This window comes from Lineus longissimus, chromosome 8, assembly GCF_910592395.1.
Source record: "Lineus longissimus chromosome 8, tnLinLong1.2, whole genome shotgun sequence".
Lineage (NCBI taxonomy): Eukaryota > Metazoa > Nemertea > Pilidiophora > Heteronemertea > Lineidae > Lineus > Lineus longissimus.
Genome location: NC_088315.1, coordinates 5,252,573 through 5,278,432, shown reverse-complemented (window position 1 = coordinate 5,278,432; position 25,860 = coordinate 5,252,573). Strand labels below are relative to the sequence as shown.

Here is a 25,860-nt window from a genome sequence, read left to right as displayed (position 1 = left end):
TATGGTTCATGGTGGAACTTGATAATTGATGCAATCAAGTCCTTACAGGATATTTCCTGTCTTTTCCTCAACAAGGCTTTGTCACCATCTTTCATCATGTGCCCCAAGTAGTGAACCCTGAACTTCTGTGGCAACAGTCATTGCAAACGAATGCAGTTGCTCTGCCATCTGTGCAGTAGCCTGCCTACCCAGTTAAAACTGGGACTATCATCAACCCTGAAACAAATCAAGATGCCAGATGTTTGAAGGCTTGGTTTCATAGCAAAGTTTATCCCCTTTCAACATCAGCAACTAAAGCATGGTCAGTTTGATATCAAATTAAGTCGGTAACTTCAAGGTTAACTGCACAATGTGATACAACAGCGTGATGACTTTGATGCCCACCAGATGATGAGGCCAACATAGCTTACCATAGCACAGCCATCTCGTTGGGACACCAGCTATTATAAAATCAATATTTGATATCAAAATAGTTAATTATTCCAAGGTTAAAAGCACAAAATGGTGGATATCATCATCACAGTTAACAGGCCAGTCATCCAATACACCAGATGTGGGCACAGAAGTAACAACATTTTATATAACGGGACTGGGATCAATTATTTATGATGTTCATGCTCCTGCTGGCATAGTTGTGGGTTATTATGCCAAATCAACTGACATTCCATTACAAGTCATGATAAACTTTATCGTCACTGCCTCGCCAGGAAGAGTGATGAAGGTGGTTTGTACCATAGCGTGCCACCACATCTCGATTTTCGAGAAGGCAAGTAACCTGCCCTGGGCCACACAAGTGACCTCATCCAATGTCTGTCCAACCTAGGGTTATCAAACTGATTATAGTCCCAGTTTCATCAAGTGGCAAGAATTTCATAAAAAAACCTTTCAAATGAAACAGAATTGTGTCAAATCAATCTCCGTCTATTTATACACTGTCAATCATCCCTACAATCACCTAGAAAAACACACAGAAGGATTGACAGCCCAGAACATGATTTCTCATGGCCGAATTCCCTTTATACAATCTCATTCTGTGACAGCTTGACCCAAGATGACCTCTGGCGAGACTGATGTCCTTTAACCTGGTTCAGTAAGATATGGGGACTTTCAGTGCCCTATTTTTTTAACACTGAGGAGATGCATGGACAAGAACGAAAATTCCACAGCCATCGTCAGACCTTTTTAGAGTTAAATACGCATTTCAAAAGTTGAGCAGCTATGCCACATGATGTTTGAGTTATTCTAACCAGAAGACAATACTCTAATTTAAAGCCAATAAAACCACTGAATTGATGTTTAACTTACTGAACCAATATTTGCAAAATCTGTTAGAGGTCAAGATCTATCGTGATATCATTTAACCCCACTATTGACAAAATAGTGATATAAACAAGTCAGAGCCACAAGGCTATTGATATCTGGCACGACAATAAGACAAGGCAACTATTGAATTATTGATCACAAAGTAGGTTCTAACATCTAGGTACTGACTTCCATTAAATCTTATGAAGGGAGTCACCAGATCCCAGAATTTGACACAGAGAGATGAGTTTAAAAAAACGAAAACTGTGCAAGGTCTTGGTGTATTCATGCAGCGGCAGACCTTGCACTAGTCTACTTCTCTTATCTAAGAAGATGCTGCCAAGCAGACAAAATCTAAAACTGGGGAAAACAGTATTTTCAATGGTGACAGTCTGCCCAGCCACTGAAAACAGCTACACAGATAGAGTAAAGTCAAGTGATGGACATTGACAATAACAGGACATCATCAGCATCAGCCACCAAGCTGCCTCAGGAAACACAATGCACACATGCTTCAGGACCACAGTGTCTTCCCTGATCCTAGGGCTGCCCTGTAGATCCAACAGTCAATCCAAGCAAAACTACATCACATCTAGCTACAAGTTGAGTATGAGATTATACCAGAACCAAAATATCATCAGATTACATCCCTATACACAAACACCTACATCCGATTCCGACATGGTGAAGTATCCAAGAAAATGGCTCCAGAACTCAACACACTTGCCCGGTTCTAACCACAGAATGGAAATGAGGCTATCCAAACCAGAGCTATTATAACCGATCTATAGAAATAACATTTAATTCATACACCACCATTCACACTGGTCGAGTCGATTAACCCATATCAGCAACCAATCTTGAAATTCAGATTTGATATATTATAATGTTTGAAATATCTGTATGGCGGTTTGTCAAAGTTATGACAAGTATCTGTAAAGTGCTTTTCTTGCTCACTTTTATATAAGTCTGTGTGACACTTGCTGCACTCATGAACCAAAAAAACATAAACAAAATCTCACTTCATGGGAGCAGCGTGCGGTGGATGTCAACACATCTTCAGCTCTATAAAGTGCTGATATGCATGCAATGTCATGACGCCAAAGCAGAACTGCTGGATCCATGTTGAACCCCAAACCTATTGGAAGTTCAGATTTGAAGTAAGGGATGAAAGGTCAGAATCCATAGTTCCATTTGTTCAAGGCTATGTATGTTGACTGAAGCATGGTAGATCTCGGCATGGCAAATAATGCAACGAGAACGGAAACTTACCTCTGTAGTCCCATTGCAGTTGCTTTGATGTTCAGGGGTAGGGGAAGGGGCCATGATGATTGTCCAAGATTCCAAACAAAATATAACGGAAGATGCAAATGAGAAGCAGATATCAAACCAGTTCAGACTGGCACAGACAATGAAGATCGTCAACTTTTCAGACTCGTATCAATTCACTACACCTTTGTCCAATGCAAGATCTCAAAAGTTTCAGAATCACTAAAGGGTATGAACAAAGATTGCTGCAATGAGCAAAATGTGTGTATTTTCCTTCCCTCTGCAGATTCAAAATACACGTCTGCTTTTGTCTGGGTCTGAATGCAAGAGTGAATCATCAAGCTGAGAAGGCTTCTCGGGTTGTTCAGACTCTGGGATGAACAAGAGTGAGCAGCCAATAATGAGAATGATTCAAGATGTCCTGCCGACCAATTAGGCAGATGTTGATCCCATTTGATCGAATGTTAACTCACTGCAGCAAATGACATTAACTTCCCGCCGCAGATCACATAAAACTTGAAATCCCTTGCAAAGGATATTTACTTCCTGCAGCAGATAACATTAGCTTTAGCAGATGAGGATGACTGGACAACGTCAAGTTTTATTCACTTGGTACATGATAGCACCCAGGCTGCAATAACACTTCGAAATCAGCTAATTTGCAGAAAGGGACAGTAGAACTTGTACAAGAGACTTTACAGTAATATACCACAGATTTTGGTATTTTGAGGGTGAATCAGCAATATGATTCATACACCTTCCCCGGCATAAGTTGTAATATTAAATAAGCCGATTTCATCCAAAACTTGCTATAAGACCGAGTGCATTATATGCAAGAAACTGCACAGGACTTTCGAGCTAATCCAGTGGAACTGCACTTTAGCCATACCCAAGAGGATGTTGGTTTCGCAAATATCGTGAATGCAGGTGTGGTGTGCCCCAAGTGACCGCTGTATCGTCAGATAGGCCCAAGAGATTGGTAACCTACCGCATGAGTTAAGAAATGATACTTTTTTCCGCATTAGTAGGAAACTGAAGAAGACCAATGTAACATTGTAGAGTAAATTCCAGTCTTCAACAGTCAGCAAAGTTCAACCAACGAACAGAGGAGGCAGGTGTAGTGGTGTCATGATAGTCAGATCATGGCCGACAAGTTTGCTCACCAACAGCAATAGAGGGAACGATACTCTTCCCACATTAGCAGGAAACAAAGTATGACTGATAAACCTGTAAGTTTGTGAAATTTATAGTTCGAAACAGCTGAGATCTGTTTCCACAGGCAAAGGAGCATGACCACACCGTTCTAAAGTCAGATATAACCCAAGAGTCGTTCATTCTATTCAAAAGGAAAGAGAGAATAATGCATTTCATAAAATGAAAATGAATTGTCATGACTCGACGCTGACAGGGATGAGTAAGAAGCTGTCCATACATTCATCAAACTCAACTGAATCTAGTTCTTGTTTTGACAATCCAGACTGGAGAGAAGCAGGGGCTTTCTCTCTTGTTTTTTCAACTGGGACCATCGGCCACAATGTTACTTGACAAAACAACTCCTGCCAGACAAGACATGAAGATGGATTCCACCTCAAGTTGATCACTGAAAGATCATGCGTCACCCACAGAGTGGAGGGGCATACGACTGACTCTAGTTGAGCTACTGAAACTCCAAAGGATGAACACAATCAGGTTAAATGTTTTGGAGACAAATCTGGAACACATTTGTATAGGTCAAAGTTTTTTTTCAAATCAAGAAACATACCGAGATACCACCCCCTACCTTTCAGAATACTTCAGGGATTTTATAAAGAGATACATGTACAAATGTATGGGAAGTGGGCCCATGATTCCATGAATCAACTGATGTTTTTTTCATCCCATCATCACCATGGGAACCGATGCACTTCTTGGCATCACTAGATACAGACACAGTCTCTTAGTCATAATGGCCAAGAGCTAATCAGGGACCGACTCAAAGGATGTCATTTCACTTCAGCAGACCCAAGCTCTTCCGAGATGTTTGAGAATGGTTGACCATGACAACTGTCTGAACAATGATACTTTTAATAATTTGTGGCCAAATGTTTGAAAGATTCAGCAGACAATACCTCCATCAGAAGAGATGATGGCAGTGATGAGGTCATCCATTTTATACTCTTTGGCCTCATCAATTCTGAGATTTCGAACTCGGAAAAAAAAGCTACTCATTGCAACATGGTAAGCACATGAGCACATGGTAAGCACATGAGCACATGAAATGGGTGCATTTCTAAATTGTTTGATTGCCTTATCAGATTTGATTGGGTGGATAAATACATGTATCTAGGTTCCTCACTCAAAATTTCGCAAACTAAGGGTCAAACCAATAACGCCTCAACATCATGATGGAATGTCCCATTGCCAATGTTGCAAAATGTATGAAAAGAATGCACAGTTCAAGGCGCAGGAATCTCGGCTTATGTACTTAACTTTTGATCCTCCCTCACCTACAGTACATTAGGCAGGTGTAACAAGCCAAGGTAATGGCGTAAATAAGTCTGGGTTGTAACTGTAGTGAGATGCCTAGCAGATAGAGTAAACATCAATTGCATGGGTCATGGGGCTAGAGTTGAGCCATGCCATGGCAGATCCAGACAAGGTACATGGCAAAACATTATCAACATGGACTTGGCAATGTTGAGTCACAAACTTTGGCAAGAAAAATGCAGGTAAATCACTGGGATAAAACTAAAATTTAAAACTTGATAGCATATCTCAATCCTGAGCTAAAAAAGTATATTTAAAGAATGATGCCTTCTGAATAATTCGACTTCTTCAATCCTCTCATTGAAATAGATGACAGTTCACTCGAAGCATTTGGGTTCACAATTTTGCAATGATGTCGTGGCCTTTCTAAAGCGGGAAAAAGAAAAGGATTTTACTGTGTTTGAATCCATCATGGGATAGAGGCCCTTTCGAATCAAGCTAATAGTAATCCAATCCATCAGTCTACGCAGCCAGAAGACCCTACTGATATGAAGACCTGAATTTAAAGTGTCTGATGACCCAACGAGGCCAACTTTCTCCTTTCAAGCAGCTGTTGACGACATTAATATTGCCCCATTAATTGAATTAATTTTGTGAGCATGCATTTTAATTTCAGCATGAACTCTCATCAAGGGAGCCTAAGCTAGATGCTGAGTATGCAATTTCATTATTTCGAATCATCCCTTATGCATGGGACTACATGAGGAATTACTGAGGCATAGCACAAGTTTGTGCCAAGTGAGGAGGCCACAAAAGGGAAACATCTGACACTTTCAATACTTCGTACTTCTCCGCACAGTCCATCTATCGTTCAGGGCAATTTCCATTCTGATATAGAAAGTACTTTATACCACGTCCACTCTTATCATTATCATACGTTTAATTCTCTCATAAAGTGGTTAATGAATGGCACATATTACAAAGGACAACCTCAATGGGGTTCGGACATACTACTTGACCCATGATGTACTATAGATACTGCAATAGTTTGCCTCCCCTAATTGCTTCTTAGGTCCAATCACACCGAAAGGACTTGAGGCATCCATTTTGCCATCCTTCTACTGAGAAGAGTAGGCATACAGAGGATAATATGGTTCACCACAAGACAACGAAGCCCTGACTGAAGTTTGCATCACTGGGCTATAGCTGGTGCAAGCAGAGGCTACATCGATAGTCATGATAACTTTATCTCTTTGCATTTGATCCCCAAGACCAAAGCTCCTATTGTTTCACAAGATCGAATATTTTGGGGTTTTCTGCTCGCGGGTGTCACGCATTATAATGTATAACAGAAATAGCAAAGAGGTCTCAAGTTCGGCAGGAAAAAAACCTGTCTGAAAAGAGATTAGGCCACTGCCAAAAAACATAGTCTACACATTAAATCGACCAAACATGTACGTTCATGAATGCGACAGTGTGAAAAATATGTGTATAGAAAGTGAACTAGAATGTTAAATTGGTTAAAAGTCAAACCTTCCATTTCTAAGCGAGACTCAAAGACCTGAGACAGTCTCTTCTCATCAAATGCAGGACGAGGAAACGCAGCTATGCAAACGGTGATTGGGCAAACTTACCATTGCTTATGCTTCCACCAAAATAATCTAGCGCTTGACAATCTTGCAGAATCCAGCAGTTAGATCATCAACCATACATAGCATGATCTAAGTGATGATTCATACACAGCACCAGATTTCACCATGGCGACGAGAGGACATGATTTATATTGTGGCGGCCATCTTAGATATTGGCAATAACGGCCATGAACTTTGCCAGTGCTGCGCAATAGCAATATTAGCATCATGCTTTCACATCACAAGACCAAGCAAGCAAGGAATTGCAAGTTGTGATATTAATTACGTCAAGTTGAATTCTGTTATTCAAGATTGCTTTCAGTAACATACTGATGCAGGTCCAAATCGACGAAAACATTTTTGTGCCCCTTAAGTTTGTGATTGTACCCCAACCCGCAAAAGTCACAAAGGCTCCAGAAAAATTGGTACAGTACAGTTATAACCATCTTTAGTGGAGGTTTGTAAAAGAAATTCAGTTTCCCACCAGACTGTTTCGATGAATCATATAAAGCTTCATCGGTAATTCTTTGAAATTCTTGTTCACATTAGGATGGAGATAGGCGTTGAAGTGTGCAAACACATGAAATAGCTCCAAGCCACTGAACATGAAGCTGCTCTAAAACAGGATGTTGGAGCAAGTTTTTTTCTGTGCTGCCAACAGCAAACATGCAATCCATTTCATTTAAAACTGTACTTTCTCATGTATCACTTGATACCTCGGTTGAGAGTCAGTATAGCGAACCAGCCTGCACCAAGGCACAGATTGAACGGCATTCATTATGCACATGAGAACTGAACAAGTGTCCCAAGCTGTTGACCAATTACTCGATGATTTTATAGTCAATATCGACAATGCCCCTCATCATCAATTTCAGCAGCTTTTTTTAACTGTCGAGATCAGGTGTCATTTTCTCTGGCTGCAATCGAACATATGTGTTTAAAACATCATCATATTCAAGTGTGATTTCTAGCTGCAATCACACATGTGATTTGATATGCCCTAATGTAAATCGAGTGATTCTCCTCAAGGCTATGAATACAGCGGAACCTCCCTTAGCAGACACCTCTCTATTAAGGACACTAGTTTTGGTCCGAAATTGGCTATTAACATTCAATTTGACCTCTGTAATCAGGACACCTCTATATTAAGGACAGTCAAAAGAGGGATCCCAGAAAGGGCAGGTTAGATCAAATGTCGGAAGAGTTCAGATGTCCAAGATAGAGCGTCCAAATTGTCAAATGGGACATACAAGGGTTAAAACAAGATTACAACAGATCTGGGAAATTACCCATATGACCGAATGATTTCCCATTCTACCACAATCCGGGAATGCTCGCTTTAGAAGCCATGAAGGTCGTGAAATCGCCTTAAGGCTTTTCAAAGGACAACGAACATCCAAATACTAAGATAAACAATAACTAATATTTTCACATGATTATCAACAAATGTGGCCTTTGTGGATCTTGTTGTAAAATAATTTCAGTAGGGATATGAATAAGACAAGTATCTCATTCAATCTCAATGAGAGTTTATAGTTTGGCCAACCCTGGCAATAATTCACAAGAATGTCTGTACTTTAAGGTAAGCCTACCGGTACTTGAAACATCCGTAAGGGTTTGGGCAAGAATTACCAAATATTGGCTCAGTAAAAGAATTATGACTGCAAACTAATGACCATTGGGCCACTCCAGGGATAAGGACTTCAGACAATAACTTATGCACAGATGAGAAAACTAGAGACAGTCGTAGAATACCGGGTATCTATGGAACCCATCTTGACCAAGGAGGGTCTGAGACTGTAAAGTCCCTTAACGAGCTGATACATAAGCTCAGACTTATTATTTGGGGTATTAAGGATGCATTGCAGCACGATGTATGGATTACACTACTGGTAAGGTGTGCAAGTGAACAGCCAGGATCAAGCATGAATTCATGAATCAGCATCATTCAGCAGCCTTACCAAGGTACGAGGTGAGAAAACATGAGAAATGTCACCAGAATGTTCATCATAAAGAGGTATCTGCCATATGGTCATAGAATCCAATTGGCAGACTTCATATCGGGTGTAACATCTGTCACTGCGTGAACAACAATTAAACTTCACCTCCTGATCAACAGACAAAATGTCCTGGGACAAGACACTTTTTCGCCAGATGCAAACTGGCCTCCTGGTGCTTTACATCAGGGAAGGGGGAAGGGGGAAGGGGGAGGGGGTGTGGAAAGAACTAATCCATCTGACATTAAGTGTCCCATTATTAGGGCGTCCTAAACTTCCTGTACAATGTAACACAAAACCATTTACGCATCACCCCAAATAACCCAACCTCTCCACAACCGACCAAATTACAATCAGCAACTCAGCTTAATTAGCAATTAACGAGCAATCAAATAATGTAATTACTGACCACGTCAAGATATCAGATGTCGTACAATTAATTCTGAAGACGTTGAGACTGCTTGACAATTTCCGTAGGAATTCATGCCAGGAACAAAGAATATATCAGGGTATCCAATCTGACAATCTGGGTGGTAAGCCAACATACAAATACACTACATACATACACGCATGAAGTACAGCGGCATATCAAACCATACTCCATAGTGTACACACTGTACAATCAATACACTACAGATAGTACACAATGGACTATAGACAGAGTTACCCTTTATAAACCTGCGAAAACACAAAAGCGAGCTGCACCAGCACAACACAAAAATACCAAATTCTTTTAAACGTTTTAGAAAGGAAACTACTTTACCTGTAAGTGTATTTTACACTTGTTAACTCCCACTGTACTCATTTTGGCTTCTGGTGATGGTAGCTGGTTGTCTACTCCTGTACTAAATGTACTGACTAAATACACTAGGACTCGAAACACTATTCCCTAATGTACTATTATCCACATGAAATTTCCACGGGCAAACCACCAGTCTAAACCTGTGCGATATTTACCAATAATGCACACCCAAGGAATTTTCAGAAAAAAAATGTCAAGAAATTTTACCCGGCTCGAGCTAGCTGTTTCAAATGTTAGCTCTTCAGACCGAAGCCCACAATTTTGTTATGTAAATTTGTTGCATATCTAATGAAGACGCATGGGGCAATCACAATCAATGAGTTAGGGCAGGAACATGTATAACGAGTGTATGACTCAGAATACACAAAGCACTTGAGTGGAGTGTAATGCTCTACCTGGTTCCTAGCGGCACATGAGACTGAGGTACGAGACTAAATGACTGTAGCAGACGATGCAAAAAGTTGCCAAATATTCAATGAAGTTTTCAAACTTTTTAAACTTGGTGTTTATTGCACATGAAGATGAAACGTACTAAAATCACTTCCGTTCTTGCTTTTCTGTTGTTTCTTTTCTTTTAATAAATGATCTGTTTCCTAGGCAACAGACAAGCCTCATCAAAATGGTGACGACCTTTGAACAAAGCAAACAACTGATAATTGATGTTAAGTACATGGGAAAGTATGCCATAATTACTATCAACATAGCATATGGGTCCCACATCCAAACAAAAACACCTAATTATGGTTGTGCAATATTCATGGCAAATCACTTGGTAACAGTGGCATAACAAAGTGGTGTTGATGGACCCTGCTGGTTGTATTATTTTACAGTAACAGTTCACACAATGTTTGGGGGGGCTGTTGCTGAATTTGTAGTTTTGTCGTTATGACTCACATCTGGGAAAATTTGGGCATCTGGTGCAGTTTCACCTTTAATTAGGTCGTGATTCCAAATGAGGTCATTGGCAACTGCAAATTGCAGAACCTTCTTAATGTGTTTTTTTAACGTCAAACCAACAGCAAAGATATTGAAAACAGCGCCTCTCATAACTAAGTCATTATAGTACTTTAAAACTAAAACTACTAAAATTAACCCAGAAATTACTGCAACGGCATTCAAATTATCCTCCAAATAACGTCATTATAGCAATTTCATTGTCAGTAATTGAAATGAAATGCACAGCTATTGAACTGCAGCCAGACAGACCCAGATTCGAACAGTTCCCGTCATTCTTTTACTTAAACCTGCCATCTGGTGAAACTTAAAGGAACTAAAAAGTTCATGAAATTCACAGACAGTATGAAACTGATAGTCAAGACGTGATGCGACTGCTTGGGTCCGATGATAATACCGTTGTGAATGACGATCTGTCAAACTTGCGAATCTTCCGTTTGATTGTCCTATACGTCATGACGTCTGCGTGGTGTTGTGCGACGACATATTTCCCCTGCGACGACACCGTGTGTTGTGATGTCGTGGCCAAGATGACGTGTGGTTGTCAGGGGTTCTTTTGCGCGTATTTGGACATTGTGGCGCCAAAAGGCTTGCGCGGGGATAGGCTCGAAGTATTATGCCTGGGTAACGGTTTCGGTGTAGATATAACCTCGTCAGTTATCTTATAGTGGTTCAACTGGCCTGCCATTGTAGTATGACAGCAATGACCCTGATATCGATTAATGTGACGACTCAAAAGAATCTTTTAGATAAGAGACAATGGATGGTAGGCCTGGGTGGTGCCCAGATTGGGGTCATAGCTTGGTGTAGCAAAGGCTTACTGGAATGGTATTTTTCAGGTCGCCCAGTGACGTGATTTGTGGTGAGGACAGGGGCATTGGGTGATGCCCCGGCTGAGAGCTGGTAAACGGAGATTCGGAGAGTAAAGGACAGCAGCGTATCTAGTATGAAACTGATACTGATGGCTAGAACAGAAAACGCAGGGGTAAACACTACTAAACTCCTTGATTTGGGGGAAGAACTTCCCTAATATGATGAAGAGTTGCAAGGTTTGACCACATCTTTTAAAGTGGTAATTTTGTAAAGATGGAATTGATTCAACCGCTATTTGGCTGCATGTGATTGTAAACTGCAATGGTACACATCATCAAAGATCTGTGAGATCACGATAAAGCATGATATGATTAAGAACGGGTCACTCAGCCATATCTTACATTGCCGTGTTGATTCTTCATCAACGCAGACACAACGCTGACTCATCCCTGCTGAGCCACATATGACCAAAAAACTGCAGTACGATTACACCAAGATTTGCAAGCGAGATATGATCAACAGTTGGGTGGATCAGCCACATCCGATCCTAACAGGTTTTTAACTTATCAGCATTCAGACGTAACTGACTCATCCGCCGTCTGGCCATCCATCTTATCCCAGGACTCTTGGCGGTTACCATGGTTATACATAGGAATTTCAAATCTAACCATTTGTATGAACATGTACTGTAACTAGTTGCTCTAACTGCTATGAGGGAGTGTCCAATGATAATGGCGATTAGTTCCCTCGGGAGCTATACGCCATTCATTTGGCTGTAGCCTTTCATTGGAGCATCAATGAGCAACATCGCTAGTTCAGCTCTGAACAAGTAGAGGGAGACTGTAGGAAGACACACAGAAGCTGAGTTACAGACACCTCTGCCAGCTGGGTACCTTGCCTTGGTGAAGAGAAGTATTAAGTAGGGTCATGCTCAAGGACACATAGATTAGACAGAGATTATACACTTGTGAGTCTGTCCTACCCTCTAGTTAACCCCACTCGGTAAAGGCAAGGTACATGTACAAGCAAACTTGAGTTTCCATGGGTCCAGCTAGTATCTTAACAACAAGATACATTGGAATCAGCCAAGAGGATAAAACAGATAAAACAGTTGAAAACATTTCAACAGCTTACACTGTTTCAGTTAACTTCCACCAGACACCTGCTTTCAGGTTTTCGATCAGTTTAAAACTCAGCAATAGAAACGAAAAGCTTAGAAATGCATAGGTAAAAGGCAATCAAAGCCAGACATGAACTTTTTCACAAAAACCAAGGTAGAAATCCCAAAAGCATTCCACGTGAATGTAGCGATGAGACCAGGGAACTGCTCAGTCTTGTATCAGACCTCATCCTGAGCTTCAGGGTCTTTCATGATTGGAACTATGATGGTCGGAAAACTGCCATTCCTGACAGAGGTGGTGGGTTCGAATCCCTCTCTAAGGTTCCACCAGTGAGTTGGAAGGTGCTTTGTAACAACAGCTCGTCAACCAAGATATCATGCCTATAAATAATATGAATCACGCAGTTGCTTTTTTATTCACATCCTCTTTTAGGCTATTGCAAATCTTTCTCAAGAAATTAACTCAAACAATTCAATGTGCCCTCAATATCGCCTCCAGATCAACAAGATCAAGTTTCTAAACATGATCAAGTTCCAGAGTACGCCCAAAGAGGAGGTCGGAAAAACATTCAGGATGCCGAAAAACATACATGATGCGAAGGTATGACCTATCATCTGCAAGACAACATAAAATCGTTGACTTAGGAACCCTACCTCAGGACAGTTTCGAGTAAAGTTTCGCGAAATATACAGTATTCAATGTATATTATACACAGACTATCCAGGTAAAATGCAATTGAAACAGACTCGGGACTACTCACTTCCGATGTATGTTCAAATGATGGATTTTGCATTACAAACCATCGAGTGATGTTTTTTTAACTTCCCGCGTGTAGTTCTTCCTGAAGCTGTGATCAGCAATCTTTTTTGTGGTTAGAAACACTGGAAGTTATCTTCTTACACTTGAGTTCACAAGGATGCTTTATAGCGAGTTATAATTTATTGGCATACCAAAGCAGTACAGAAATTCCTATTGCTTTTTTCCAAATCTTATTTCATCCAAATAGAGTAGGGCCTACTTCATTCACACAAACACATCAGTACTGTCTTGTGGAGGGCAGCACACAACTCATCTTTCAGTCTAGTCTGGCTAATGCGGACTAGCTAGCAATGAAAGGCTACCACATTGGCAGCAAACTGAGCAATGCTTTGCTTGAGATATTTTTCTCTACCATCTCTTTTTAGCTAGTGGAGGCAAACATGAAAATTCTAAAAACGCGGCCGGGATAGCTAGCCAGACATTCTACCTCACCAGCTACTGGTCTGATTATGCCGCGAGTTGTTGAAAGTTTGCAATAGCAGATAGGTGCCAGCGTGTTGCCTCTATATTCTACAACCTTTCTTGCAGATTCTTGAACACTGCCTCAGTAAACGTTGTTATACTTTGAATTTATCACCGAGAGTGAGAGTTATTGCAAACTGAGACATGCTTAGTTTCCTGTTGCCCTCCATGGAAATAGCTCTGGTGAAAGATATGTGTGTTTGTCTTCCCTTCTGGCTGAAGACATGTCACTAGGCAGATAAACCCAACAGAATGATCCAATCTAACCATAGAATTGAATGTTTTACTGTGGGATTTACAAACAATAGGAAAATCTCATAGTATTTCTGGAGAAGATCACATTCCATACTTCAGGCGTTGGAATTGTTTATGAGTCCCAACAAGCCAACGAGTGCTACACAAATGCGGAACTGCATCATCATATTAATGTATTTAATCAACCTAACAACCCACGGCTGAATACTCACTATTCCACCTTCCCTTCATTCTTCGATGGCCTGAGGAAATGACTGATGACTCAACGTTGAGGTCAGAAGCGTTGGACTTTGATAAGCAGCATGTTAAAGCAAACACCAAACCTCCACCCCACAGATAGATTCTTCATCACTCATCAAATCTCAATCTCGGCGATCAATAACCAATGTTCTTCTTCAACATGTGATAGACAAAACCATAATAATACTTATCTGGCGGGGAGTTCTGGCAGGTGTCTGCTCTACCTATCAGGATGCACTGCACCGATCAAGTTTTCTGTTGAGCATGTTTAACACTCACCCCAAACAGTTATCTTATTCTTCCTCAGCCAGGGTTTTCTCAAGGTCAATGAAGGAAGGGTGTTTCCCTCGATTTTCAAGAAGTCACCAAGTCATCATTCTTCTTTTTAAAAGCAATTAATATCAGTAACCTTGTCCCGAGCCTATTAGTACCTACAGCCTAACACACACACACATTCACACAATCAGAACCGAAGGAACAAGGTTGACTATGCTTCAAAAGCAACTGGTTAGACTGATGAGTCAGCAACATTGTTGCACCAAGGATAAAAATTGATCGGTTGAGCTCAAAACCGCCTAATGACCCATCCATTTAGCTCAACGCAATCCTTGAAAAGCAACTGGTTCATGCAACAAGATACTCATGACTCACAAGAACAGTTTTTGTACACTTTTTCTTAGTTTTTCCATCGACTTGCTCATGGAGGTGGTTTCGTGTTCAAAAGGTTTTCTGCCATACGTTCTGCAAAAACCTTGAAGAAATTCTTAAACTGACTCACTGAAACAAAATTCTTCTCAGACAAACGTCCACACTGCTGGTAATTTGAAGATTTCTCTCCTTACCAATATCATTCTACTGTTCCTTTCACAGTTCCTTTTTACCATTAAAACACAATCATGTACATCATGTACATGTAGATGCACCAAAGACAGGGACTTCACCCTCTCCATCCCCAAACTCCACACCCACCAAACAAAGATGATGGACGTCGAGTTGCAAGGAATAGCTTCAAATCTGAATACCTTGCTAAACGGTTCTTCTTCTTCATTGGAATGGTTTACCAGGATGTTCAGCATTCAGAGAGAGAACACGCAACAGAATGCTGCTGGCTGAGCTCGAAGTGTTAAAATGCCTAATCACACAGACCAGTATTACCAGTTGGCGGAAAACTTCTGACAGATGGCAAAATAAATTAGCTCCATGCTGGGGTCGGTGATGGTTTGTGTAGATGTTCTAGGTAAGAGAATGTTGAGGGTATAAACAGAAAGAATGGGGAAAGATTTATAGCCCAGTGAAAGAAAGCGATAGCAAGAAAGAAAGCAATATGGGGAAAGCGAGCATTTTGAGCACCTACAGGCATCAACTTTACCTCATCGGGTCATATTTCATGATGGGGGCAAGGATGAATCAGCGACTGTATTATATCTGCTTTTTGGCGGCAGGATTCAGGATGTCTATTCATGTGATGTCATACAGTGACTAGTTTTCTCAAACATTGGTCTTTCATGCCAAAAAATCAAATTGTTAAAAAAATTTACTTGACGTGTGATGTCATAACCCCCTAATTTGGTCTCGCACACCATTAAATGGTGTATATTTGGTGTAATTAAGAGTTGCTTCCCTATCTATCTATCATCACAGTCTGTCTGATTTATGAATACAGCACATTGATCAAATGTGCTGAGTCATCATCGCGCTATCAAAAATCAGGATGCCGACAACAAGTCGCACTGGGATCGTCAAAGAACCTGAGGAAACTGAGTAAATCGTCTAAAGTGCACTCAAGAGACCAAAATGACAGAGTCACACCAATTCAAATTCAAATCTGATCTAAGCCAGTAATGGAGGTTGATTTCACTTCATCACTATTATGCCTGGTAAAGAACTCTCAGTGAGTTAGAACTCAAAAACAGGTTTTTTGAAAGACAGAGAAGAGGGTTGTTTCATGACAAAAGGTAAAAAATTGAGCATCTTGAATTATAAGTCCAGACTGAGAGGGGATGGCATTGATAACTACAGGAAGGACATCACTCTCATTCGCAACATGAAGTGTAATGCAGGAGGAAACTGACACAACAGGCCTAAAAGGAAAGCGAACCTCAGGAGAAGATCTACTGTTTTGTCTATAACTGATAAACTGATCTCAAGTGTCATTTCTCTTTCTGAGAAAGGGAACAGCCACTACCTGTTCCGTTGAAACCACTAAAGCTACTTTAAAACATACCAAACAGACAGCCTGGGTTGAAACTCTCGAGGGAAAGCTGATAGATGATGAGCAGAAACAAGCAAATTCAAGGATTTGATAAAAGGTGAAGATAAATTATCAAAGGTAGAAGTAAATCTAAAGTAGTTTCAGGAAAAGGTGAATTCCTACAATCTCTGTCGAATGAGTAAAAGGTTTTCCCCATCTTAAAAAATGATGATGAAGAAGCAAAACAGACTAGACTGAGGGAACTTTCATCGGGGAATTTGTTGAGCGTCAGCAGTCTTCATTTCTGTGGCACCCTGGAGAACTTAGGAACCAAATACTTGAAATAGCAGACAGCAACTTTCAATGCCATGAAGGGGGAAAGTAGAAGGTTATGGCAGCATTTGGCTCAGCATTCCTTCATTGATCATGAAACAGCTGGATGTTGGAAATTTGGAGTAGACAGATCATTGTATATGTACATTTGTTTAACCGTCTGAATACCATTAATCTGCATACATGCGAATCATTCTTCATTCTTTCGATGAATAGTTCACCTCGAAAAGATGTACTTTTGGGAGACACTTCGAGCCGATTAAAGCAATTATTCTGTGTTGGAACACACACAATCAATACTTTTGAGGATTATCCTGAAAAAGTTCCAGTGTCATAGGAATTGAATTTGAAAGGGTAACAAGTTGTTATAATAAGTACTTGGAGGATGAGATGCATGTTTCAGGATTAACAGAATCCCCCCCCCTTTAACTTAGCAAACACTAACAGTGAGCAGCCATCAAAGAATGGTACATTTACCTCTTCAATCAACAGGAAGGGCAACCTGAAGGAAACGCTTTGCATGCTTCAGGATGGTTTCTGGAAACGCAGAAGCGCAGGAAACGCAACAAGCGTCAACAGAAATGCATTCTCTTGGAAACCGGGGAACCTGATGCATATTGCATGCTTTGCTTTAAATAGAAAAGAGTTTAATTTCTTGCAGGAAATGTTGGTCTGTTCTGCATGAAACCTTTTTTCTTTGTTGTAAATGCAGTTAGTGGTGAACTGATTCTGTGTTGTAAATGCACACAGGTATCCAAGATACTTTCTACTGTGCTCTATGAGCACTGTAAAGCTTTCAACGAGACTCTTTATTTGTACATGGACATGTATGTAAGCTACCGATCAACCACCTTTTTTGGTTAATTTAGTGGTAGGAATGGCATGCAGCATACCCCACGGGTGATCAATTAGCGATAGGAAACTGGAAAACTTTTCTTTCAAATTCCTCGAAGTAGGAAATGGAATCAATCAACAAATTTGACCTGTTTGCCCTACTCATAGAGTATCAAAAAGAAGAGTTGCATTGTATAGACTAGCCTCATAATCAGCACATTTTCAGTCATTCCTACTTGCATGTCGCGTATGTAATGTTTCTATGATAAAACATAAGCCACAGTCAGAGGGGGTGGGATCAAGGAGAGAATGCCCCTGCTTTAGCCACTGTTACCCCACAAGACCAGAGAACTAGCTCCAACCCAGGCAAGGCCTGCCCTGAAACAAGGGGAGGGTGAGGATCATGTGCAGAGTCTTTGTACTTGACAAGATAAATATCAACTGACAATAGTCAACAAACACTGCTTCTAACAAAAGGAATCAGTTCTCAAAATTTTATGAATACTGTAGTCAGGCAAACTTTGTGGCTCCAAAATTTAAAAAACGGTAGTCTAAGATGACAACAGGCAATGACACCATCCTTTGCAATCGGTATGGTACATGTATAACCATACACAATGTGGGAACCATGTCCCATTTTGATTATACAGTATATCGCACCATGAAGTACATGGCAATATGTCAAGTACACCCCAACCATTATCTTGATCTGTCTGATGATGATCGCAGAAAGCTGGCTATGAAATTGGTAATGAAATTATCAGTGAGATAGAGACATGGAGTCTGGTCTCTTACTTCACACGTCAGGGTCACAGATGGCATGGATGGTGAATGCCATCCTGAGCTTCAGGTTTTTGATACTCCTACGTCCCATACAAATAATAATAGCGAGAGCTGGAGCATATGGAAAACCACTGGGTGCCGAGGATGGGTGAATGCTAACTACTGGTTTAACTCTTTAAGGATTGAAAGATGTAGCTCTTGGGGAGGGGGCATGCACACTTTACTCTTTCTCTGCACCCCTACAATATGCCCTACATTGCCCTAGCAACACGCAGTCCAGGAAACATATTCGAATCTCATTCACTTTACAAACATCCATGCCCTTTCGTAAACTCCTTGTTTTATGAAGTGGATCAATGATATTTATGGTACATGTACATAAACCAGTAATAATCTGCAGTCTGACAGACCATCTAAAAACATCAAAATATTTATGTTCTCATTAAAGCAGCATAACTGTAAAGCCATCGATGATTTTCCTAGCTTTGGTAGGTAAGCAGATGTTAGTGCAGAATAGCATGGCTGTGAATACCGAACATCTTGTACACAAACATCATGTGTTCTGAGATTCAGAAATTCAGACATAAGCCTCAAATCTGACTCGGTATGAGACTCCAGAACTTTGCAAGCAGTCTCAATCCATGAAATCTTTACAGAAACAGTAAAATGTATAGATCTATTATTATAATGTGTTCATTACAATACCATAACCTACACACATGTAGCCACTTTACTAACTTGACTTTACTAGAAACTGGAACATTTCCCCTCTTCAGATTTGAAGACGGAAAGCAATGTGTATTTTCTGCTATGATTCGGCACTCAACCAAACTTGCAGACACTATTCGAGCCTTTCCCACTTAACTACTGTTTACATCGTTCTGATAGACATCCTGCAGACAGCCATGTATAAAGTGACAATATTCCTCTCTTGAGAAAGGAATGACTCAAAATCTAGATTTGAGACCTCATCCAATGCACTAAGACTATGCCCCCCCCCCCTCCTCCCGCCCAGTCACAATTGCAGTGCTTTACCATGAATGATACAATCATGAAGATCGGTTACATCTTTCTTATAAATAGTATCTGAATGACATTTTGTGAGTGTGACATGTCGCGAGTGAAAATGACAGAGTAAAAGGGGCCGAAATGTTGATGCACAGTCTACATGTCATATCTGTACATACACAGGTCAAGGTCACCTTACCACAGTATGGTAGTCGTCTTGACAATAAGGGGTTGCCTCCTCTGTCGTAGCTTCCATACTTTCCATTTGACCCTCGTTCATCACAGCAAGCTTTTCTTGCAGAGACGCAGCTTCAGCAGTAGGGGACAAAGCAGGTACATCACCGGCTCCAGAGGAAGGTGTCACGCATCCCGAATCAACTCCATTCCTGCCCCCTTGGTCCTGAAAACTTGATTTTCGAATCGATTCACCAGTTCCAGTGCTAACCTTTGATATTATCGATTCACCGGTTGGGGTGTCCGGAGTACGTGGTTTGTTCCGGTTTGCCGCCATGACGGAGTAATTATAGTCAGCCGCCGCAGAGCCATCATACTCCTTTAACTTCCGTCTCCTGGTCCTTGGGCTATCCCCTAATCCAAACGACAGGGACTTGCTATCATCCGCATCTCCAACAACGTTGAACATATTTGATACTGGTTGACAGAAAATCGACAAATCTGACCAAATTGTGATTCTTGATCAAATGTTTTTGTTTTGATTGGTCAAAAGCTATCGTCTGCTAAAGCAAACTGAGCACAATGATCGCAACTCCATTCAATAGTTCACACCAACACAAGCAGACTGTAGTCCTTGTGTGTCTGCTCTGGGGAAATTTGGATTGGATCCAATATCAGAAATGAATAGCTCGACAGTCGCTTGGTACGACTGAAAAAATGTTTAATTTTTCACAACAAAGTCTCCTGTGGTTGCCGTCTGTTAGTGTTCACCGTAGCTTGTTCTTCGAACCTCCAATACACACTCAGTTTAAAAATAGCACATCTGAGCAACACTCAACTTTGCTGAAGTTTTAGTCAGCAGCCGGCTGGCCCATGACAGGAGCATGTGCAATGCTTATCCATGTTCTGGGCCCATGAAATGAGATACACACATAATGTATACAAACAGGCAATCAATACCAGACCTAACTGACTCATGGACAAACATGAATAATTTAGTAGTTGGTCTACATGTGATATAATTGTTACACTGAACCTGGTCTCAAATGAAAATATCATTGTACGATTGTAAATATTTTGGTCTAGCACAGGGTAAGCAGACGAAGAAACGCTAGGCACTTGAATAATTGTTATTTAAAATGAAGTCATTCCGACATTAGCATATTTGCCATGTTCGCTCTAACTCCAAAAACTTTGGCAAATTGCGTCTGGGCCATCGCAACATCACCTCATCTCGATGACTCATTCAGTGGTGCAATCAGCCAAAAACCAAGAGATCTTAACACACATGTAGACAAGCCATTTCAATTCAATATTACTTAATTTAGCATTCATCAAATTCAACATGACATCCGTGTTTTCATCTGGATGATGATACCACGAGTAGCCTCCATATAACATTGCATGACATATTATCGCTCTTGCGTATGTAACGTTGGAAAACACCTCGGTCTGAATGGGATCCAAACCCACAACCCAGAGGTTGACATGACGAGCACTCTACCGACTGAGCTAAAGGGAATTTCCCTACAAGCCAGACAAGCTCTGGCTTGAATTTGTAGTAGTGTCGTTATCACACGTATTCTTATTTCGATGGAAATAACGTCATGGCTTACGCCAATGATAGCAGTGGGGTGATTCCAAGCATAAAATAAAGACTTTGCCTCGGCAACTGCAATGTTGGTAGAGCTTGGAACAAACAGTATTTCCATCTATCAGAAAGATACAGAACTAACATTCTGCCTGCCCCGATTTGGATCTAGGGACACATTTGAAAGTCACTTTGCCTCAAATCCCTGTGCAACAATATCACTGAATATCACTGGTTTCTCTAACATGTCTGAGGCAAGTACTTTCATGATTTTGCCTGTGTTAGTGTATGTGTACTGGTTTTTTTAGGACACCCTGTATATAAGTAAAAATAGTCAGCATGACCATCCTTTTATCATTCAATCATACGTTTTAGCTGGCGATATTTGCATCTTGATTTGCAACAAAATGTTCTATGGATATCTTGTTACCTTACCTCACTCATATTTGCAGCTGTTTCAATCAAGGAATCAATAAATAGATGAAATAGATAAGACAGTGTTCGAAGTGGACAATCGAAACTAGCGCCTCCTCGTGGAGTTTAAAGATAGTTGCTCTCCATTGTGAAGACCATACAGTGTGTACATTTTGTGTACAAATTACGTGTAACTGGAAACTCTGCTAGCGGAGAAAAAATATGTTTACGACAACCGATAGCCTAGATCATTAGATTAGAAAATACTATATTTAAACGCGCCCAAAACTTTTCAAACTTTAAGTTCATAGAAATATACCTTAAAATATATTTTGTGATTTTGTTGAGCTCGAGAAACTGACGTAAGTGGATACTCAATCTCCCGTGCGCCGGGCCAAATCTCCAATTTACATGCACCCGCTGAAATTGTCACATAGTCCCTCTGCCGCAGTTTGATCGTCCACACACTGATCCAGTGTTTATAGTGCGCTGCTTGTAACATGGATTGAAAAGCCTTCTTGTTAAGTTTCGATAAAAAAATATTTTCAGGATATCGTGATAGTTTTTTTCATAACACTGTGACCCTTATGACCATTGTTGGCCGGCAATTGTTCCCATTATTAACAGGCGACTACCGAGCCAACTGTAGCAGAGACAGTAGGTCGAGTGAGGATTGCACCAGTGACGACGCTTCGAAAATGGAGGATACTTACAACGAAATCAGCGCCTCTAGTGTCAAGATTGGATACTTCCTCTCTCGCGTCAAGGCCACGAATTTACCGGGTACAGAAATTCTGTCAATTCTATCCGCTCTTTTCTGTGACATTCACTTCTCATCTGCATTATATTTCTAGCTTGTGATAAAAAGTAGTTAATATATTTTCCATTCATATTGTTATTTTCTACATATGATGCGTCTAAGATGTTAAATTTTATATTTTAACATCTCAAATGGATATTGTTTTTATGATAATGCATGTCGTGATATACAGTGCAGTGCACAGTTAATACATGGCATAGTGCATGGAGTAGGCTCCAACATGTCCAAAGTGTAAATCGCTTGTTACCCGTGTGCAAATCCATTGGTGAATATGTTCATGTTGGATCACAGGGTTAAGGTAGAAGACTGAACGCTGAAGAGGGAGCAAGAAATCAAACGGCGGCATAGGCCAAGAGAGGTGTACTCTAGTCTAAGCTAAGGCGCAGCAAGCTTGAGAGTTTGCATTGACAAGTCCCAAAATTTCTTTATTTCCAGATCCCACAAGAAGAAATCGTCATGGGGGCCTACAAGTATATGCAAGAACTTTACAGGAAAAAGCAGAGTGATGTGCTGCGCTTCCTCCTTCGTGTCCGGTGCTGGCATTATCGTCAGTTGTCTGCCATCCACAGGGTTTCCCGCCCAACCAGGCCAGACAAGGCAAGGCGTCTTGGGTACAGGGCCAAACAAGGTGCGTTCTGCTGGTATCAAACGTTCATTGCTTGGGGAATCAACAAAGATTATCATTTTGTGCGGCCAGAATGATTTTGTAATGTATGGTCGTCTGATGAGGAACCAACTTTAGTTTCAGTTATGTCCCGAAGAGTAGAACATTTATCTATTTATTTGAACCTCTGTCCTTCCCTTTAGAAGAAGAACCAAATGAACTTATGAGAACTTCCTTCTATGACCAAAAATACTAAATTTATATTCTATTGCTTGCAGGTTTCTGTATCTACAGAATCCGTGTGCGCCGTGGTGGTCGCAAGCGTCCAGTTGCCAAGGGTGCTGTCTATGGTAAACCCGTGCACCAGGGAGTGAACCAACTCAAATTCAACAGGTCTCACCAGTCTGTGGCTGAGGTAAGAGATTGGTTGATCCTGCTCTTGTTCCTGTGGGGCAGTGAGCCGACTTCACAGGATTGAACATGTTTCTTCATCTGCGAATTGCTTGCACTATTTCTGTTGATTTCTGCCAACATCTAGATCTAATTGCTGATATTGGGGGAAGAAAAAAACGGTCTTCTGAATACTTTCATGTTGCGAATTGGCAATGCAATAATCAGTGGAATTCTGCCTCAACTTTGAGGTTCAAGCAATATTGATTTATTAACTGAAAATATCTCCATATTATTTCTTCCAGGAGCGTGTTGGCCGCAAATGTGGATCCCTCCGTGTAATGAACTCGTACTGGGTAGCCCAAGATTCTACTTATAAGTATTTTGAGATCATCATGGTTGATCCCTTTCATAAGGCCATCAGGCGTTGCCCAGACCTCCAATGGATCTGTTCCTCCAAAGCCAAGCACAGGGAGATGCGCGGTCTCACGTCAGCCGGGCGCAAATCTCGTGGCCTCGGAAAGGGTCACGCCTACAACTCGACCATTGGTGGTTCCCACAAGGCTGCCTGGAGAAGGAACAACTTCCAACAGATGCACAGGAAGCGTTAAGTTCCTCGTGGATTGGATTCAATTTTTTTTTTTTTTAAATTCACTGTACCATCCTAATTTGGTAAGTGACCAGACAAATAAAATAAATGAAGAGTTGAATCCATATTTTGGTTCTCTTTCTTTGGTTTTTTGCCATCTCGTCATGGAGTACCTGCCTATGTAAGGCCAGGTGTCAATAAACTGTTCTCAGTGGGCATGATGTCCACAAGAGTACAGTCTGGATCTACAGCCTAATACACCGATATGAACGTGTTGTGACCTGGCAAGAGAATGAGCAGGTTCATTCTTCATTTTCCAAGTCAAAAAGGGATATATGTACCCTTAATGACAGGAAAAGTTCACAAGGTACAGTCTATCCCATGCGCCTCGAGCTAAACAAGCCTGGATGTCTTGAGCAAACATGGGTGTCTGGTGTCTAGTTCCCCAAACTGACGCCAGATGGAACAATGCCCAACCTGAAGACGGCTTGCCACTGCAGGCAGCAATGTCCCGGAGTCTCTGGTTGTGAAAATGCACAGCCTGAAGCCGGCTTGTCGCTAAAGCAATGTTGTCCCGGGTTCTGCTTGGTTGAAAAGTTACTCTGCAGCAGTACCAAGCCTTAAGATGAGGCTTGTCACTGTTGCAATGTTGTCTGCTTGGTTGAGAAAGTGACTGCAGCAATTCTGGGCTTATCAATGTTGCCGCCGTTTTGGAAGTGACCCTACAGCAATAGCCAGCCTGAAGACGCCTTGGTGCGAGCAATGTTGTCCCCGCAGTTTGCGTGGTTGTGAATGCTGACCCTGCAGCAATACACAGTCTGAAGACGGGGCATGTCTCTGCAACAATGTTGTGCCAGGAGACCAGCTGGTCATGAATATTACCCACAATGTTCACATCGGTGACGAACTGGTCTTACAATACTGCAAACATAAAGCCATGCCTCCTCCATCGAAGTTAAGCTGCGGTGACATAACACAAGACTACAACCAATGGCCGGTGGCTGTAGTATGTTGTCACCACTTGAAGACAGGACCAGCCGCATTCGCAATGTCTCCACCGGAGGGCCCTGTCGGTATGAGGACACAGTTTGCCGCTACAGACATGTCTTCTCTGAAGACAATTCGCAAAACTGTACTTTGATGAAAAGAACAGAGGTTGTTAGTAATGTCTCCACCGGAGGGCTGTGTCAGCATAACGACTTAGTCAGTCGCTACAGACATACCTTCACTGAAGACAATTCGTGAAACCATTCTTAGATGAAGAGAACAGAGCCGCTGTAAGTAATGTCTCCACCGGAGGCCTGTGTCAGTATAAAGACTTAGTCAGTCGCTACAGACTGGCCTTGACTAAGGACAATTCGTGAATAGAACAGAGGCTGTTAGTAATGTCTCCACCGGAGGGCTGTGTCAGCATAAAGACTTAGTCAGTCGCTACAGACATACCTTCACCAAGGACAATTCGTGAAAGTGTTCTTAGTTGAACAGAACAGAGGCTGTTAGTAAATGACTTTCCGCCAATGGGAGAGTAGTGCACCATATCTCTTCTGGATGTGCCCTCCCCTTCATAGCTCGCCATATTGCCAGAGAGTGTACCAAGTCTTTGCTGGATGTGCCATGCACCTTCACTATACGTACTCTGTCTCTGATATAGATGTGTACTCTCCCAAAGTAATGCACCATGTTTCTAAAGCTAGGGTGGACCTTTTACCTCACAAAACCCTTATCGTCGAAGCGTACACCAAAATTCCCAGACTTTCTCTCCTGGGGTCTAAGATTTCACTTCACTGCCGCAATCAGGTGAGCGATTGACGTCAGCAGAAGGGCTTGGGTTTATTTAGTCCCACTCGAACAGGAAGGGCCTACGCGTAAACCCCTCACTGAGCGTCACTTGCGTTAACAGAGTAATCCGTATGAACTTGGCATTGCTGCACAATTGAGAAACAGTGTTTGATTAAAAATGTAATATCTCCGAATAGAAGAAACACCCAGATCGAAAAT

The 25,860-nt window shown here is 41.3% G+C and overlaps 2 protein-coding genes across 9 annotated transcripts in view; one reads left to right on the top strand and one right to left on the bottom strand.

The window, feature by feature from the left end:
• Positions 1-21,570, bottom strand: part of LOC135493038 (dihydropyrimidinase-like) — a 33,909-nt gene extending 12,339 nt beyond the window's left edge. Inside the window, exon 1 of one of the 8 annotated variants that reach the window (XM_064779831.1) lies at positions 21,481-21,570. In XM_064779831.1, coding sequence (XP_064635901.1) covers positions 21,481-21,489 — 9 coding nt within the window. In that variant the 5' untranslated portion in view covers positions 21,490-21,570. Of the gene's footprint in view, positions 1-1,958; positions 2,035-6,671; positions 6,691-9,428; positions 9,733-19,479; positions 20,000-21,480 lie in introns of those variants that run through there. The other 7 variants (XM_064779826.1, XM_064779822.1, XM_064779823.1 and 4 more) reach the window with 7 other exon arrangements.
• A 593-nt stretch (positions 21,571-22,163) lies between these two features.
• On the top strand, positions 22,164-23,989 carry LOC135492274 (large ribosomal subunit protein eL15-like). The gene is made up of 4 exons (XM_064778633.1): positions 22,164-22,242; positions 22,715-22,907; positions 23,162-23,298; positions 23,579-23,989. The coding sequence occupies exons 2-4, from the start codon at positions 22,736-22,738 to the stop codon at positions 23,882-23,884; spliced, it is 615 nt and encodes a 204-aa protein (XP_064634703.1). The 5' UTR covers positions 22,164-22,242; positions 22,715-22,735; the 3' UTR covers positions 23,885-23,989.
• Positions 23,990-25,860: the final 1,871 nt, after the last annotated feature.